The sequence below is a fragment of the Gobio gobio genome (assembly GCF_949357685.1).
Source record: "Gobio gobio genome assembly, chromosome: 12".
Taxonomy (NCBI): domain Eukaryota; kingdom Metazoa; phylum Chordata; class Actinopteri; order Cypriniformes; family Gobionidae; genus Gobio; species Gobio gobio.
The window spans coordinates 7,517,311-7,535,989 of NC_137105.1; the positions used below are offsets into that span (position 1 = coordinate 7,517,311).

An 18,679-nucleotide genomic window follows, 5' to 3' on the forward strand; every position below is an offset into this window, starting at 1 on the left:
AAAATCCTAAACAGACGCATTTATTAAGAAGACAAAACATACTTTTTCTTTCTGAAAATGTCATGCATAATTATGTGCTTAACCATTTAAAACATTTGTTCTGCTTGATGAATGAAACAGAGGGGACATTATGTTCAAATTCATGAAATGTGCCTGAATATTTTACATTTATTCATTTCTTCACATGTGATCACAGAAGATCCCAGATACAAATGTTTCCCTCCTCCACATTTGAGATACATAGCACAGCAGTTTGTACAACTTTAGAAGATCCCAACGGGTTTAGAATAAAAATATTCAGCTAGAATTGTGTATAAAGTACATTCAGAATGTTGACCAATGAGCCATAATAGAAAACATTCACACATAATATCATCTGTGAACAGGATACACAATCAACATAATTTTCTTAGAATAAAGTCCAGTCATTTCATTAACATTTCACAGAAATAGAATAAAATAAATGATCATATGAATCAGTAGACTGGCTTCTAATGAAATCTAACTTGAAAACATTCATCGTGTCATTGCCATGCACCTTTGCAAGTAGCCTACGTTTAACACATTTGCATTTTACAGACATGAGGTTTTGTTCAAGGAGCTGGGATTATTTAACTTTAGACAAAAATAAAACTAATAAAATATCATTGTCACAAAAATCGTCTCATCTGGAGGCCTTTGTTTTATTTCAGTGATTCTCAGTAGATGGTTTTGAGATCATTTCAATGCCCGCTGATGACTATGTAAGTGACTCAACCAAAGTTCATTGACTGTCGCCCTGGGGCGGATTCCGTGCGGAACTCCGGCGGCCTCTGCCGGTCAGAGCGGGTAGTGCGGCACGCTGATATGCTGGTGGAACGCGCCGTGGTGCGCGCCGTACAGCAGCTCCGTGGACGCGCCGCTCAGGCCCGTGCACAGCGGCTCATGGTTGCTCAGAACCGTGGACAGATATTTGGCCTCCTCTGTGAGTCTCTTCACCTCTTTCCTGAGCGCTGCGTTTTCCTTCTCCAGATTTTCACTCTCCTACACAAAGAGAAAACAAAAGACGTTGATTAGAGCTCCAGAGGTTAGGGAGGATGTCACGATGTACTTTTTCTGAAGAAAATTTAAGTAAGTATGCATTCCACAGGATATGAATTTTGAGTTCCGTCCTCTAGAGGTCCTCAAAGTTACAAACACCGCAGAATTGGCACACAATAACATATGAATCATGGATTATATTAATTTCTGACGCATTTATGGGCTTTTCGGGTCAGTAACGAATCCTGGGTATTGAGTAGGCTAGCCTAAGATGTAGTTCGCCTAAAAATGAAAATGTTTTCATTACTTACTCACCCTCAAGTTGTCCAAAACATGTAAACATTTCTTTATTATGTTTAACACGAAAGAAGATATTTTAAATAATGTTTTAGTTAACTTCCACAGTAGCTAGGAACAAAATACTATAGAAAACAATGGGTGCCGTCAACTTTCTGGTTCCCATCATTCTTTAAAATATATTCTTTCGTGTTAAACAGAAGAAAGAAACTGATTCAGGTTTGACACCACATGTAAGTGAATTTTTGGGGTGAACTATCCCTTTAACGCTCTTATTTACATATTTATGAGGTCAATTACGTTAGTTGGTTGAACAGGTACACAACCTATTTGATTAACTGCTTATCCAATTGTGATGTTTGGCGTATCCTTATTTTTCTTTCTTTCCGAAGCATTTGAAGTATTCTCTGAGTGTCAAAGTTTATGAATATTAAATGAGGTAAAAACTGGTTTATGTTTGGTTGTCTGTTGCTAAACAACTCGCTGTGGGTGTTTTGACCCTACAATTTAGGGTTAACGGGTACCTTGTTAAGTGATGTTAAAGGGATAGTTCACCCCAAAATGAAAATTACCCCATGATATACTCAACCGCAAGCCATCCTAGGTGTGTGACATTCTTCTTTCAGACGGATACAGTCGGAGTTATATTTAAAAATGTCCTGGCTAATCCAAGCTTTATAATGGCTGTGACAGGGGATGAGATTTTGAAGGCCAAAAAAGTGCATCCATCCATTTTAAAAGTACTCCACACGGCTCCGAGAGGTTACTAAAGGCCTTCTGAAACAAAGCCATGCGATTTTGTAAGAAAATTATCCACATTTAAAGCGCCTCTCACAGTTCAAAACGCTTGCGCTACGTCCGACGTCGCGTGAGTTATGCTGCCTTCACGTGCTCTCGGAATTATCGTAAATACGAGTTTCCTAGGTAAAAATTGCACATGAACGCCCTCACATTTTGAAACTTGAATGCAATGAGCTCGTAATCACGACGTCAGAAGTCGGAATGACCAAATTTCCGATAGCACGTGAAGGCAGCATTACACTTTCTGCGTAAGTTGAATACGTAAGGCGGTCTGGTGGAAGCTAGATATTTTACTTTATAACGTGTTAAATATGGATATTTTCCTTACACAAACGCATCGATTCACCCCAGAAGTGCTTTATTAACCGGCTATATTATAAAATATTTTTCCGGCATTCACTGTCATTATAAAGCTTGAAAAAGCCAGGACATTTTTTGATATAACTCAGATTGTATTCGTCTGAAAGAAGAAAGTCATATACACCTAGGATGGCTTGAGGGTGAGTAAACCATTGGGTAATTTTCATTTTTGGGTGAACTATCCCTTTAACCTAAGGTTTAGCATAGTATAATATTTATAAAATGCTGAAAAGTCAAGTCATTTTGCATATTGCTTCAAAACAGCCCTAAGGAAAGCTCCCCTACTGATGAGGTCAGCCGTATTGACCTCTGACAGGCACATATCTACATAAATGTCCACAGGTAAAATTTTAACTAGCTACATATCTAATAATAAAGTGCTAGAAATAGATGAGAGAATGCATATGTTTATTGGGCATTATTTTTAGTTACTCTAGGGGGTCATGATGGTTCCCGCTCAGCGACGTCACCGGCCTGTGATCCGCAGCTCGACTAGCCGCTCCGCTGCCTTCCAGTTACTCTTTAGGGTAAAACCCCTCTGACGAGCGTCATTCAACTTTATCTGCCCACGGCCTATAGCGACACCTTACCAGAAATGACAGCTGAACACTCCCCTCGACGGCCCACGTTTCTCAGGCAGGCCTCAACCAAAAAACACACCATGAGAAGACACTACAGGAAACGTGTCATACGGAGGGAAATTTCAGCTTCCTGTTTATCAAGCATAGCCGTGAAGAGTGAAACCACATACTACACTGAACACAGAACAGCGAGTCCACCCAGTCACACAGACTTTCCTCTGTAACATATTCAACTGAATTTATTATTATTTCATATCTTTAGATTACTATACTTCTATATACTATAATCTTAACTTAATCATAGGCTGCTCTGGATACTAACACTGAGTGCTGCTCATTTTAAAAACCTGAAGAAAACCAGATTTAATTGAGATTTAAAACAAATGGGTTTTTCTCTGGTTTTGGTGATAAAACACAAACAGATTCGTACAAGATATGCACATCAGCGTTGGCATTGTTAACCAAACTATTAAAAATTGTTAATAAAACTGAGATAAAATAAAATGAAATAGATGAAAACCTAAATAAAAAATGAAGTACTAAAATTAATAGTACTTAATATTAGAAATATTAAAAAACACAAATATGATTCTAGAACATAAATATTAAAATAGTGTTTCAATAATACTAAAATAACACTGATGCACACATTGCATGCACAATTTTCATGCAGTTTTGCTTCAGTCATGACCTTTACGCGATAAAAGTTTGAGGCGTTTGCACATCAGGATATTAAGCATTAATGGTGTAAACACCAAGTATTCATATCTGCTGATGTGTGACCTATATGTGCATTTCTCAAAAGCTGTGAAACCTCAAAAATCGAAATGATATGCGGTTCCTGGTAAATGGTATGTGCCTGTCGGGACAGCATCTCCCACTTTGCGTTTAATCGGTTGACTTCAGGGGAACTTGCATGAGGTCAGTGTGTGTGTGTGTGTGTGTTTATCAGATAACTGATACTGAGAACTACAGCGGGGGCTGTCGGGACTGACAGCAGGTCAACTAGCTAATCAAACCACTCTCTTGCTGAGAAAACTGCCACTCGGTTCACTTTGATATCTGCATTTGTTCTGTGAATCAGACCAGATCTCATTCTCAAGCAGAATCGCTTCAGTAGCTTCACACCATAACTAGTGTAGAGAAGCTTATTTAAAGGTATAGCTCACTCAAAAATGAAAATACAGGTTCATTTTGTTCCAAACCGGTAAGACTTTCTTTCTTCAGTGCAACACATAAAGAAACATTGAGAAATCACATAGCTCTTTCCCATGCAACGACCATGCCTGAATCCGAAAAGCACAATAAAAAGTGTGCACCATGTTTGAGACCTAGGGCTAGATTTACCAACAGCTAAAACGTGTTGTTAAAAACTACCAGTAGTGAAAAATTAATGCTGAAAAGGCGTGGACAGGGTTATTTTTGCAGCTGATCTGCATTTGCAGGAGTTTCCCTTTCAGAAAAATGTTTGGGAGGAGAGTATTTTTTAAGCAAAATGTACTAAATTTATATAATGAGCAAGTACATCATGAATCCATTTTTCAAACCGTATTTTTGTCTTATCCTGAATCACTACGGTAAACATATAATAAGTGTTTAGTCCGGTTCGGGTCACACCGCTGCAGAGTAGCATAGTCTGCATGACTTGTCATAGACATAAACCGAGAGAAGTAGCTCCGGCTACAATGTTCTTCCGCAAGACACATTTTAGTTTATTAACCGCTAGAGCGCAAAAAGTTACCAAGTGTTGCTTTAAATGAATCACACGGCGATTTACTAAGGGTTGCACTAGTTAATTTAATGGTATTTGCGGCATTATTTTCCGCCCAAAAAGCACGTCTTAATCCAGATGCTAACTGGTAGATTGTGTTGATCATTATGCAAATGATCCGGCTGTGTTTGTGTTCTTTAATTTGCGCGTCAACAGTAGATCATGCGTAAAATTTTCCACTCCCATCGGCGAATGGTGCTCTCACGCTAATTTGTCCTGTTTAGTAAATATGGCCCCTAGTCTTTTCAAAAATGACGTCTGATTAAAAAACGTTTTACTGAAGTTGTCAATACTTTTGGTCCATATATTTTATTAATTATAAATAAAAGTTTGGCTGAGGGATATGTGCCATCAAGTTTGAAACATGCAATAGTGCAGCCCTTGTTAAAGAAACCCGGTGTTGACCCTTCTGTTCTGCAATATTTTCGTCCTATTTCTAAACTTCCTTACATGGCAAAAATCCTAGAAAAGGTTGTATTTTGTCAGCTTTCGTCATTTTTAGCAGAGATAAATATCATGGATACGTTTCAGTCGGGAATCAGAATTGGTCACTACTGAATCTGCCCTATGATATTTTATTAGAAGTTGACCATGGAAACTGTGGTGGTCTTGTCTTGTTAGACCCGGGTGTGGCGTTCGACACGCTGGAGCGCCTTGAGCAGTGTGTCGGGTAAATGAGCAGTGTGTCGGGTAAATGAGCAGTGTGTTGGGTAAATGAGCAGTGTGTCGGGTAAATGAGCAGTGTGTCGGGTAAATGAGCAGTGTGTCGGGTAAATGAGCAGTGTGTCGGGTAAATGAGCAGTGTGTCGGGTAAATGAGCAGTGTGTCGGGTAAATGAGCAGTGTGTCGGGTAAATGAAATGAGCAGTGTGTCGGGTAAATGAGCAGTGTGTCGGGTAAATGAGCAGTGTGTCGGGTAAATGAGCAGTGTGTCGGGTAAATGAGCAGTGTGTTGGGTAAATGAGCAGTGTGTCGGGTAAATGAAATGAGCAGTGTGTCGGGTAAATGAGCAGTGTGTTGGGTAAATGAGCAGTGTGTCGGGTAAATGAGCAGTGTGTCGGGTAAATGACCAGTGTGTCGGGTAAATGAGCAGTGTGTTGGGTAAATGAGCAGTGTGTCGGGTAAATGAGCAGTGTGTTGGGTAAATGAGCAGGGTAAATGAGCAGTGTGTTGGGTAAATGAGCAGTGTGTTGGGTAAATGAGCAGTGTGTTGGGTAAATGAGCAGTGTGTCGGGTAAATGAGCAGTGTGTCGGGTAAATGAGCAGTGTGTCGGGTAAATGAGCAGTGTGTCGGGTAAATGAGCAGTGTGTCGGGTAAATGAGCAGTGTGTCGGGTAAATGAGCAGTGTGTCGGGTAAATGAGCAGTGTGTCGGGTAAATGAGCAGGGTAAATGAGCAGTGTGTTGGGTAAATGAGCAGTGTGTTGGGTAAATGAGCAGTGTGTTGGGTAAATGAGCAGTGTGTTGGGTAAATGAGCAGTGTGTCGGGTAAATGAAATGAGCAGTGTGTCGGGTAAATGAGCAGTGTGTCGGGTAAATGAGCAGTGTGTCGGGTAAATGAGCAGTGTGTCGGGTAAATGAGCAGTGTGTCGGGTAAATGAGCAGTGTGTCGGGTAAATGAGCAGTGTGTCGGGTAAATGAGCAGTGTGAGCAGTGTGTTGGGTAAATGAGCAGTGTGTCGGGTAAATGAGCAGTGTGTCGGGTAAATGAGCAGTGTGTCGGGTAAATGAGCAGTGTGTCGGGTAAATGAGCAGTGTGTTGGGCCTTGAGCAGGGTAAATGAGCAGTGTGTTGGGTAAATGAGCAGTGTGTTGGGTAAATGAGCAGTGTGTTGGGTAAATGAGCAGTGTGCCGGGTAAATGAGCAGTGTGTTGGGTAAATGAGCAGTGTGTTGGGCCTTGAGCAGGGTAAATGAGCAGTGTGTTGGGTAAATGAGCAGTGTGTTGGGTAAATGAGCAGTGTGTTGGGTAAATGAGCAGTGTGTTGGGTAAATGAGCAGTGTGTTGGGTAAATGAGCAGTGTGTTGGGCCTTGAGCAGTGTGTTGGGTAAATGAGCAGTGTGTTGGGCCTTGAGCAGTGTGTTGGGTAAATGAGCAGTGTGTTGGGCCTTGAGCAGGGTAAATGAGCAGTGTGTTGGGTAAATGAGCAGTGTGTTGGGTAAATGAGCAGTGTGTCGGGCCTTGAGCAGGGTAAATGAGCAGTGTGTCGGGTAAATGAGCAGTGTGTCGGGCCTTGAACAGGGTAAATGAGCAGTGTGTCGGGTAAATGAGCAGTGTGTCGGGTAAATGAGCAGTGTGTCGGGTAAATGAGCAGTGTGTCGGGTAAATGAGCAGTGTGTTGGTTAAATGAGCAGTGTGTTGGGTAAATGAGCAGTGTGTTGGGTAAATGAGCAGTGTGTCGGGTAAATGAGCAGTGTGTCGGGTAAATGAGCAGTGTGTCGGGTAAATGAGCAGTGTGTCGGGTAAATGGGCAGTGTGTCGGGTAAATGAGCAGTGTGTCGGGTAAATGGGCAGTGTGTCGGGTAAATGAGCAGTGTGTTGGTTAAATGGGCAGTGTGTCGGGTAAATGAGCAGTGTGTTGGTTAAATGAGCAGTGTGTTGGGTAAATGAGCAGTGTGTTGGGTAAATGAGCAGTGTGTTGGGTAAATGAGCAGTGTGTCGGGTAAATGGGCAGTGTGTCGGGTAAATGAGCAGTGTGTTGGTTAAATGAGCAGTGTGTTGGGTAAATGAGCAGTGTGTTGGGTAAATGAGCAGTGTGTTGGGTAAATGAGCAGTGTGTCGGGTAAATGGGCAGTGTGTCGGGTAAATGAGCAGTGTGTTGGTTAAATGAGCAGTGTGTTGGGTAAATGAGCAGTGTGTCGGGTAAATGAGCAGTGTGTCGGGTAAATGGGCAGTGTGTCGGGTAAATGAGCAGTGTGTCGGGTAAATGAGCAGTGTGTCGGGTAAATGAGCAGTGTGTTGGGTAAATGAGCAGTGTGTCGGGCCTTGAACAGGGTAAATCAGCAGTGTGTCGGGTAAATGAGCAGTGTGTCGGGTAAATGAGCAGTGTGTCGGGTAAATGAGCAGTGTGTCGGGTAAATGAGCAGTGTGTCGGGTAAATGAGCAGTGTAAATGAGCAGTGTGTCGGGTAAATGAGCAGTGTGTCGGGTAAATGAGCAGTGTGTCGGGTAAATGGGCAGTGTGTCGGGTAAATGAGCAGTGTGTCGGGTAAATGAGCAGTGTGTTGGGTAAATGAGCAGTGTGTTGGGTAAATGAGCAGTGTGTTGGGTAAATGAGCAGTGTGTTGGGTAAATGAGCAGTGTGTCGGGTAAATGAGCAGTGTGTCGGGTAAATGAGCAGTGTGTCGGGTAAATGGGCAGTGTGTCGGGTAAATGAGCAGTGTGTTGGTTAAATGAGCAGTGTGTTGGGTAAATGAGCAGTGTGTTGGGTAAATGAGCAGTGTGTCGGGTAAATGAGCAGTGTGTCGGGTAAATGAGCAGTGTGTCGGGTAAATGAGCAGTGTGTCGGGTAAATGGGCAGTGTGTCGGGTAAATGAGCAGTGTGTCGGGTAAATGGGCAGTGTGTCGGGTAAATGAGCAGTGTGTCGGGTAAATGAGCAGTGTGTCGGGTAAATGAGCAGTGTGTCGGGTAAATGAGCAGTGTGTCGGGTAAATGGGCAGTGTGTCGGGTAAATGAGCAGTGTGTTGGTTAAATGAGCAGTGTGTTGGGTAAATGAGCAGTGTGTTGGGTAAATGAGCAGTGTGTCGGGTAAATGAGCAGTGTGTCGGGTAAATGGGCAGTGTGTCGGGTAAATGAGCAGTGTGTTGGTTAAATGAGCAGTGTGTTGGGTAAATGAGCAGTGTGTCGGGTAAATGAGCAGTGTGTCGGGTAAATGGGCAGTGTGTCGGGTAAATGAGCAGTGTGTTGGTTAAATGAGCAGTGTGTTGGGTAAATGAGCAGTGTGTCGGGTAAATGAGCAGTGTGTCGGGTAAATGGGCAGTGTGTCGGGTAAATGAGCAGTGTGTCGGGTAAATGAGCAGTGTGTCGGGTAAATGAGCAGTGTGTTGGGTAAATGAGCAGTGTGTCGGGCCTTGAACAGGGTAAATCAGCAGTGTGTCGGGTAAATGAGCAGTGTGTCGGGTAAATGAGCAGTGTGTCGGGTAAATGAGCAGTGTGTCGGGTAAATGAGCAGTGTAAATGAGCAGTGTGTCGGGTAAATGAGCAGTGTGTCGGGTAAATGAGCAGTGTGTCGGGTAAATGGGCAGTGTGTCGGGTAAATGAGCAGTGTGTCGGGTAAATGAGCAGTGTGTTGGGTAAATGAGCAGTGTGTTGGGTAAATGAGCAGTGTGTTGGGTAAATGAGCAGTGTGTCGGGTAAATGAGCAGTGTGTCGGGTAAATGAGCAGTGTGTCGGGTAAATGAGCAGTGTGTTGGGTAAATGAGCAGTGTGTTGGGTAAATGAGCAGTGTGTCGGGTAAATGAGCAGTGTAAATGAGCAGTGTGTCGGGTAAATGAGCAGTGTGTTGGGTAAATGAGCAGTGTGAGCAGTGTGTTGGGTAAATGAGCAGTGTGTCGGGTAAATGAGCAGTGTGTCGGGTAAATGAGCAGTGTGTTGGGTAAATGAGCAGTGTGTCGGGTAAATGAAATGAGCAGTGTGTCGGGTAAATGAAATGAGCAGTGTGTCGGGTAAATGAGCAGTGTGTCGGGTAAATGAGCAGTGTGTCGGGTAAATGAGCAGTGTGTCGGGTAAATGAGCAGTGTGTCGGGTAAATGAGCAGTGTGTCGGGTAAATGAGCAGTGTGTTGGGTAAATGAGCAGTGTGTTGGGTAAATGAGCAGTGTGTCGGGTAAATGAGCAGTGTAAATGAGCAGTGTGTCGGGTAAATGAGCAGTGTGTTGGGTAAATGAGCAGTGTGAGCAGTGTGTTGGGTAAATGAGCAGTGTGTCGGGTAAATGAGCAGTGTGTCGGGTAAATGAGCAGTGTGTCGGGTAAATGAGCTGTGTAAATGAGCAGTGTGTCGGGTAAATGAGCAGTGTGTTGGGTAAATGAGCAGTGTGTCGGGTAAATGAGCAGTGTGTTGGGTAAATGAGCAGTGTGTTGGGTAAATGAGCAGTGTGTCGGGTAAATGAGCAGTGTAAATGAGCAGTGTGTCGGGTAAATGAGCAGTGTGTTGGGTAAATGAGCAGTGTGAGCAGTGTGTTGGGTAAATGAGCAGTGTGTCGGGTAAATGAGCAGTGTGTCGGGTAAATGAGCAGTGTGTCGGGTAAATGAGCAGTGTAAATGAGCAGTGTGTCGGGTAAATGAGCAGTGTGTTGGGTAAATGAGCAGTGTGTCGGGTAAATGAGCAGTGTGTTGGGTAAATGAGCAGTGTGTTGGGTAAATGAGCAGTGTGTCGGGTAAATGAGCAGTGTGAGCAGTGTGTTGGGTAAATGAGCAGTGTGTTGGGTAAATGAGCAGTGTGTCGGGTAAATGAGCAGGGTAAATGAGCAGTGTGTCGGGCCTTGAACAGGGTAAATGAGCAGTGTGTTGGGTAAATGAGCAGTGTGTTGGGTAAATGAGCAGTGTGTTGGGTAAATGAGCAGTGTGTCGGGTAAATGAGCAGTGTGTCGGGTAAATGAGCAGTGTGTTGGGCCTTGAGCAGGGTAAATGAGCAGTGTGTCGGGTAAATGAGCAGTGTAAATGAGCAGTGTGTCGGGTAAATGAGCAGTGTGTTGGGTAAATGAGCAGTGTGAGCAGTGTGTCGGGTAAATGAGCAGTGTGTCGGGTAAATGAGCAGTGTGTCGGGTAAATGAGCAGTGTGTCGGGTAAATGAGCAGTGTAAATGAGCAGTGTGTCGGGTAAATGAGCAGTGTGTCGGGTAAATGAGCAGTGTGTCGGGTAAATGAGCAGTGTGAGCAGTGTGTTGGGTAAATGAGCAGTGTGTTGGGTAAATGAGCAGTGTGTTGGGTAAATGAGCAGTGTGTCGGGTAAATGAGCAGGGTAAATGAGCAGTGTGTCGGGCCTTGAACAGGGTAAATGAGCAGTGTGTTGGGTAAATGAGCAGTGTGTTGGGTAAATGAGCAGTGTGTTGGGTAAATGAGCAGTGTGTCGGGTAAATGAGCAGTGTGTCGGGTAAATGAGCAGTGTGTTGGGCCTTGAGCAGGGTAAATGAGCAGTGTGTTGGGTAAATGAGCAGTGTGTTGGGTAAATGAGCAGTGTGTTGGGTAAATGAGCAGTGTGTTGGGCCTTGAGCAGTGTGTTGGGTAAATGAGCAGTGTGTTGGGCCTTGAGCAGTGTGTTGGGTAAATGAGCAGTGTGTTGGGCCTTGAGCAGGGTAAATGAGCAGTGTGTCGGGTAAATGAGCAGTGTGTTGGGCCTTGAGCAGGGTAAATGAGCAGTGTGTCGGGTAAATGAGCAGTGTGTTGGGCCTTGAGCAGTGTGTTGGGTAAATGAGCAGTGTGTTGGGCCTTGAGCAGTGTGTTGGGTAAATGAGCAGTGTGTTGGGCCTTGAGCAGGGTAAATGAGCAGTGTGTTGGGTAAATGAGCAGTGTGTCGGGTAAATGAGCAGTGTGTTGGGCCTTGAGCAGGGTAAATGAGCAGTGTGTTGGGTAAATGAGCAGTGTGTCGGGTAAATGAGCAGTGTGTTGGGTAAATGAGCAGTGTGTCGGGTAAATGAGCAGTGTGTTGGGCCTTGAGCAGTGTGTTGGGTAAATGAGCAGTGTGTTGGGCCTTGAGCAGTGTGTTGGGTAAATGAGCAGTGTGTTGGGCCTTGAGCAGGGTAAATGAGCAGTGTGTCGGGTAAATGAGCAGTGTGTTGGGTAAATGAGCAGTGTGTCGGGTAAATGAGCAGTGTGTCGGGTAAATGAGCAGGGTAAATGAGCAGTGTGTCGGGCCTTGAACAGGGTAAATGAGCAGTGTGTCGGGTAAATGAGCAGGGTAAATGAGCAGTGTGTCGGGCCTTGAACAGGGTAAATGAGCAGTGTGTTGGGTAAATGAGCAGTGTGTTGGGTAAATGAGCAGTGTGTCGGGCCTTGAGCAGGGTAAATGAGCAGTGTGTCGGGTAAATGAGCAGTGTGTTGGGCCTTGAGCAGTGTGTTGGGTAAATGAGCAGTGTGTCGGGTAAATGAGCAGTGTGTTGGGTAAATGAGCAGTGTGTCGGGTAAATGAGCAGTGTGTTGGAGTAGATGAGCAGTGTGTTGGGTAAATAAGCAGTGTGTTGGAGTAAATGAGCAGTGTGTCGGGTAAATGAGCAGTGTAAATGAGCAGTGTGTCGGGTAAATGAGCAGTGTGTTGGGTAAATGAGCAGTGTGTCGGGTAAATGAGCAGTGTGTTGGAGTAGATGAGCAGTGTGTTGGGTAAATAAGCAGTGTGTTGGAGTAAATGAGCAGTGTGTCGGGTAAATGAGCAGTGTAAATGAGCAGTGTGTTGGGTAAATGAGCAGTGTGTCGGGCCTTGAGCAGGGTAAATGAGCAGTGTGTCGGGTAAATGAGCAGTGTGTCGGGTAAATGAGCAGTGTGTCGGGTAAATGAGCAGTGTGTCGGGTAAATGAGCAGTGTGTTGGGTAAATGAGCAGTGTGTTGGGTAAATGAGCAGTGTGTTGGAGTAGATGAGCAGTGTGTTGGGTAAATAAGCAGTGTGTTGGAGTAAATGAGCAGTGTGTCGGGTAAATGAGCAGTGTAAATGACCAGTGTGTCGGGTAAATGACCAGTGTGTCGGGTAAATGACCAGTGTGTTGGGTAAATGAGCAGTGTGTCGGGTAAATGAGCAGGGTAAATGAGCAGTGTGTCGGGTAAATGAGCAGTGTGTCGGGCCTTGAGCAGGGTAAATGAGCAGTGTGTCGGGTAAATGAGCAGTGTGTTGGGTAAATGAGCAGTGTGTCGGGCCTTGAGCAGGGTAAATGAGCAGTGTGTCGGGTAAATGAGCAGTGTGTCGGGCCTTGAGCAGGGTAAATGAGCAGTGTGTCGGGTAAATGAGCAGTGTGTTGGGTAAATGAGCAGTGTGTCGGGTAAATGGGCAGTGTGTCGGGTAAATGGGCAGTGTGTTGGGTAAATGAGCAGTGTGTTGGGTAAATGAGCAGTGTGTTGGGTAAATGAGCAGTGTGTCGGGCCTTGAGCAGGGTAAATGAGCAGTGTGTCGGGTAAATGAGCAGTGTGTCGGGTAAATGAGCAGTGTGTTGGGTAAATGAGCAGTGTGTCGGGCCTTGAACAGGGTAAATGAGCAGTGTGTCGGGTAAATGAGCAGTGTGTCGGGTAAATGAGCAGTGTGTCGGGTAAATGAGCAGTGTGTCGGGTAAATGAGCAGTGTGTTGGGTAAATAAGCAGTGTGTTGGAGTAAATGAGCAGTGTGTCGGGTAAATGAGCAGTGTAAATGACCAGTGTGTCGGGTAAATGACCAGTGTGTCGGGTAAATGACCAGTGTGTTGGGTAAATGAGCAGTGTGTCGGGTAAATGAGCAGTGTGTCGGGCACCTTGACCAGTGTGTCGGGTAAATGAGCAGTGTGTCGGGTTAATGAGCTGTGTGTCGGGCACCTTGAGCAGTGTGTCGGGTAAATGAGCAGTGTGTCGGGTAAATGAGCAGTGTGTCGGGCACCTTGAGCAGTGTGTCGGGTAAATGAGCAGTGTGTCGGGTAAATGAGCAGTGTGTCGGGCGCCTTGAGCAGTGTCTTGCGCCTTGAGCAGTGTGTCTCCAACACACTGCTCATTTACCCGACACACTGCTCAAGGCGCAAGACACTGCTCAAGGCGCCCGACACACTGCTCATTTACCCGACACACTGCTCAAGGTGCCAGACACACTGCTCATTTACTCCAACACACTACTCAAGGTGCCAGACACACTGCTCATTTACCCGACACACTGCTCATTTACACTGCTCATTTACCCGACACACTGCTCATTTACCCGACACACTGCTCATTTACCCGACACACTGCTGATTTACTCGACACACTGCTGATTTACTCCAACTTGGAGCAGTGTGTTGGAGTAAATCAGCAGTGTGTCGGGTAAATGAGCAGTGTGTCAGGTAAATGGTGTAGCCTTATGTTGGTTCCGTTCCTACCTGGAGGGTAGGATATTTGCAGTAAAGATTGGGAATCATTATTCTGTAACTTGTTGGGTACCTCAGGGCTCTGTTTTAGGGCTGTTACTTTTTCCCTTTACATCCCTTTACATACGTTGAATCATGATTCGGATCGCGTGTCAACCCGCCAAACTGCTGAAATTTGTCGATCCAAACTGCTGAATCGACTCACTGATTCATAACGCTTCGAAGCTTCATGAGGCCGTGTTTTGAAATCGTCATCACTATATAAGTCGTTATTTAGGGTTTTTTTGCGCACAAAAACTATTCTCGCCGATTCATAAAGTTATTTTAGAACCACTGTAGTGAGATGGACTTTGTAACGACGTCTTTAGTACCTTTTAAGGGTCTTGAGAGTGAACCGTGCATTGTGCCAATGGAGGCCTTTCAGAGCCATCAGATTTCAACTAAAATATCTTAATTTGTGTTCTGAAGATGAACGGAGGTCTTACGGGTGTCGAACGACATGAGGGTAAGTAATTAATGACAGAATTTTCATTTTTGGGTGAACTAACCCTTTAAATAATTATGGCATTTCTTATCATACTAATGCTGATGATGCGCAGTTGTATGTTCCTTTTAAAGCAGGAAGTAATGTGGCTGAAAATTCTCTGCTGGATTGCCTTGAGGAGGAGAAAAGTTGGATGACATAAAGACTGAAATTGAAATTTTGGCCAAAAAAAAGTAAGTTGTGTTCGCCAGTAAAGAGTATGAGGCAGTTTTCAACCTGTATAAAAAGTCATGCCACTAACTTAGGCGTAATTCTGGTATGCTTTTATAGCTTTAATAAATAAATAAATGATTGATTGCTTGATAATCTCCTCTCAGCCGTATCGTATATATTCATATTTTATATCTCTCACATTTTCATCTGCTCATTTTCAACCTTAGCGTGACATGTTTGATGTCTCACAGATCTCGTAACTAAACGTGACATGCAAAATATGGAAACGTGAATGAAAATATCTTTTGTGTTCCAGATGGTCATACAGGTGTTGAACAACATGAGCGTGAGTAAATGATGACTTTTAGAAGGACTGCCCTTTTAAATCGATCATAGAGTTTGGAGGATCTATCCTTGTAGTTGATGTATTGATGTAAAGTTGAGTATAACTGCACTTGGTCTGTCCTTTTGAGTCCTTGGACACCATGTGCAGCTATCGGAGGAGAGAAAGGACATGAGTAATACCAGAGGGAAACACCCATATAACACACACACACACAGATGCTGAATGAAAGTGATAGAGGGTTTTGGCTTTGAGTAAGAGCCAAATGCAATCCAAACGGTTTGATGACTGTTAGACAGGCGTGTGCTCAAGTGAAGAGCACAGTCACGAAATGCACGGATGCAAAGCACCACAATTCTGTAAGCAGACCTAGAATCATGCAGATTTGAGGATTGTTGTTGTTTTCTTGATAAAATACAGAGAATTTACTAGGTGCCGCTAGCTGAGCGGTTCACCCACGCGATGTAATTAATGCCAGAATCTGAAGCAAACAAGACCAGAGCCACAACAAGTGTGAAGCACGACAGAAGCCGTGACGCATCACCACATGGTCAGTTAAGCTTCATGTAAATACAGTCAGAGTTGATCAGCGTATCACGCCTGTAACACAGCTGGACGCAATGATGCTGGACGCTCTTCTCTTCTTGGATTTGTCATGTTTCTTGACATGTTTGTTTGGGTGTTATTACTAAAAATCAATTTTTTGGTCTTCGTGAACCTTTTAAGGGTCTGTCTGCCCAGCTAAAGCCGCAGCCACACCAGGCTTTGAGCACGCAAAATTTCAACTGACACTGCATTGGTTGCACAATGACGTTACATTATGCGGCGTCTGTGGTCTATCAGTCACACGTGTTTGTGATACGAATTTGCAGCGAAATGCAAAACTTCTTTGCTAGTCCTGTATTCGGTTATATGCACATGAATGGAAGTCAATGGAACGAACAGTGTAGCGTGACCGGTGGCCGCCCCCTTAAAAGGGACAATCCCCAACGTTCTGACAAGGTTCTCTCAAAGTTATGAACAAGCGTCCTTCCAGTAATGTCAATAGAATGTTAGTTCAAAGTTATCTGGTCTTTAATAATGTTCTCAAAACGTTATCTATACGTCGTTCATGGAACGTTTTTTCTGCAACATTTTTAAATGTTTCTGCTTGTTTCAGAAAGTTCAGAGAACATACAAAAGTAACAATGTTTGCAAAATGGAATGTTCTCCTAACATTTGCATAACCAAGAAAAAGAACGTTCAGAGAACATTCAGAAATATTGTCTTCATTTCGTTCTTACAACATATTTTTGTTATCTGGCTGTGTCTTCTGACTGCTCAGAAGTCAGAGTTTTCTGCATGAAACAAAGCATGAATGTCTGTTTTGTTGCAGAACTTCTTACACCAGTTCATTAGAACGTGATTGTGTGGAAATTAACGTTTCAGGTGTGTATGTTTCTCACCAGGTGCAGATTGTCGGCTTTCTGCGTCTGTCTCATTCGGCTCTTCTGCGCCGCGATCCGGTTCTTTTCTCTCCTCATCACTTTCCTTACGTCATCCGACGAACCCTAAAGATCAGCACACAAGAGTATGTCAGCACAAAACACCACTTTAAAGTCAATGTGAATGGTATTTGCTACCCATTTTACTAGATGTTCTTTTCGTCATGCCAGAATGGACCGGCACACGTTCTGAGGAAGCTTTTGACCAGGAGGAGGCTGACAGTCCAGAGCATGTCCACGTATCCCAATGGTAACGTTTTTTAATTTTAAATCATATTATTATTTGCTATTTTTGCTGTAACTTTTATTATATCAATGTCAACTGGCATTACATTACTGTGATTGAAGACAATCTTTGAAATAACATGCAACAATGAATTATGCACATTGTTCTCCATCAGTGTTATTTTAGTATTATTTATATTATATTATTTATTAATGTTTAGAAGTAGCTTTTATATATATATATTTTAAATACTTCTAAATAGCTTTCAGTAATTCGGTTAAATGTTTGTCTAAACCTAACTTTTATATTTTAGTTTATTTTAGCTTTATTTCAATTACTGAAACCTATTTTTAATGGTTTTAGTTTTAACTAACAACAACGATAACACTGTTCCGTTCTCCATTAAACATCATATATTATAATAGTTTTAAGAACATTACTTTGTTTGATATCCACCTCCATGACTGCACCTTTATCACATGTTGTGGTAGACAGGTGACATTTTCAAAGACAGAGGGCAATCTTTTCCCACAACCCCTCTGTGCAATGACGTTCTTTACTGAACCCACAAGAATGACTTTTTCCATATGACAAATTCCCCAGAATAAGAGACCCTTGAGAAAAGTGTGTGTGTGTGAGTGCAATGTCTATGACTAGCTCAGCTTCTGGTGAATTCAGGACAGCAATTCACAGCTGAGCTGCTTCATTATGAACGTCTATGAAGCATTTAGCAGCACAAAGCGTTACAGTATTTGCAATGAATCAACTGGTGTTTTGGTTATTTTTAGTAGATATACGAAGTCAGTTCAAAGTGTCCAAACATTCTTTGTGGCCACTGCATTTGCATACACGAGCCATATAACCAAAACATGATTTGCACTGTTGCTATGTCTAAATCATGTTCTCTCAGTGATAATCATCTGTCGATAGGTCAGTCGCGGTTGGGGAGGATGTAGTGGCCGTTGAAGTCAGATCCCCTCTGCTCGTATGGCCTCGTTCCACTTAACGGCAGTTTCACAATCACTAACATTCTGTCAAACTCTCCCTCTCTCGCACTGCATGATGCTGTGTGCAACTCAACAGTTCTAGTCGGTTGCTCAACATTAAAGCTGATTACCTTTATAAATGTTGACATAAAGCATTTCAGGCTTACGGTAGTATGTGTTTGGTCTGAAGGTTAAAATCACCACCAGCCTCATGACTTCCATTCAACAGAATCATAATCTTTCATACACACGTGTGCAAGTCTACAGAGAAACATGCTAACACTGTCACTCACAGACGGAACTGGAAATGCATGTAAAATAAGTGTTTAGACATCAATCAAAATATCATATTCGACTTGATTTTTTGAAGTTTTGTACATGTTATATATTCCATCTGGTTAGATGCATGTTGCATCATTTATTTCAACATTGACTAATGTAAGATAAATCAATTATTTCTGTTTTATTTTTTTAATCACTTTAATTTATATATTTATTTATTGTTATATTTATAATACAATTAAAATGTTGTTTTTATATATTTATTTAATTGTTATATTTGTTATAGAATTAAAATGTTTATATGTTTTTATATTATATTTTAACTTCGAAAATATATAAAAAATAAATACAATTATATTTATATATCCTTTATGTTTGTATTTATAATATAATGAATTTATTAAATTGAAAATACGTTTATATTATTTATCATAATAATAAAGATTGTAAATAAAGTCATGTTTTAAATGCATTTCCAGGCGGTTGGTGAAGTGTATGCATGGAGCTGGTTAAGTCTCTCTTACCTGTTTATTGCCCGGTGAGGGGGATTTGGTGTAGCTGGTGTCGTTATTGTCAGAGCCCTGAGCCATGCCACTTCACTTTCCCTGTGAAACCTTTGACCTCCTTCAGAGTCTGTCTTCTGCCGTTGTCTTTCTCTCAGCTTGTTTATCTGTCTGTCTCAGGCTATGTGAGACTGCATGTGTTCAGAGGAGAGATGTGAACTGATGGCGGTCCACTGGCGAATGAGTAAAGACTGCAGCACTCACACTCTTTCTTTCTTGCTCTGCTTCACTCCCTCTCTTTCTCTCGCCCTGCCTAATTAGCGACG

General features: G+C 43.0%; 1 protein-coding gene and 1 long non-coding RNA gene across 2 annotated transcripts in view; one reads left to right on the forward strand and one right to left on the reverse strand.

The window, feature by feature from the left end:
• batf (basic leucine zipper transcription factor, ATF-like) lies at positions 1-18,664 on the reverse strand. Its single transcript, XM_079830334.1, has 3 exons — positions 18,375-18,664; positions 16,318-16,422; positions 1-1,023 (listed from the first exon to the last, which is right to left on the reverse strand). The coding sequence occupies exons 1-3, from the start codon at positions 18,438-18,440 to the stop codon at positions 820-822; spliced, it is 375 nt and encodes a 124-aa protein (XP_079686460.1). The 5' UTR covers positions 18,441-18,664; the 3' UTR covers positions 1-819.
• The window catches only part of LOC307134529, a 17,906-nt gene continuing 13,245 nt past the window's right edge, over positions 14,019-18,679 (forward strand). Inside the window, exons 1-4 of the long non-coding RNA XR_013817579.1 lie at positions 14,019-14,549; positions 14,846-14,875; positions 16,321-16,442; positions 16,528-16,606. This is a non-coding gene — a long non-coding RNA (uncharacterized lncRNA). The remainder of the gene's footprint in view (positions 14,550-14,845; positions 14,876-16,320; positions 16,443-16,527; positions 16,607-18,679) is intronic.

Bases quoted from the DNA above. Each gene is read 5' to 3' on its own strand.
- batf (XM_079830334.1), bottom strand. From the start codon at position 18,440: ATGGCTCAGGGCTCTGACAATAACGACACCAGCTACACCAAATCCCCC. The intron at 16,423-18,374 runs GTAAGAGAGACT...GCTGATCTTTAG, and splicing joins CCTCACCGGGCAATAAACAG to GGTTCGTCGGATGACGTAAG. The intron at 1,024-16,317 runs GTGAGAAACATA...CTCTTTGTGTAG, and splicing joins AAGCCGACAATCTGCACCTG to GAGAGTGAAAATCTGGAGAA.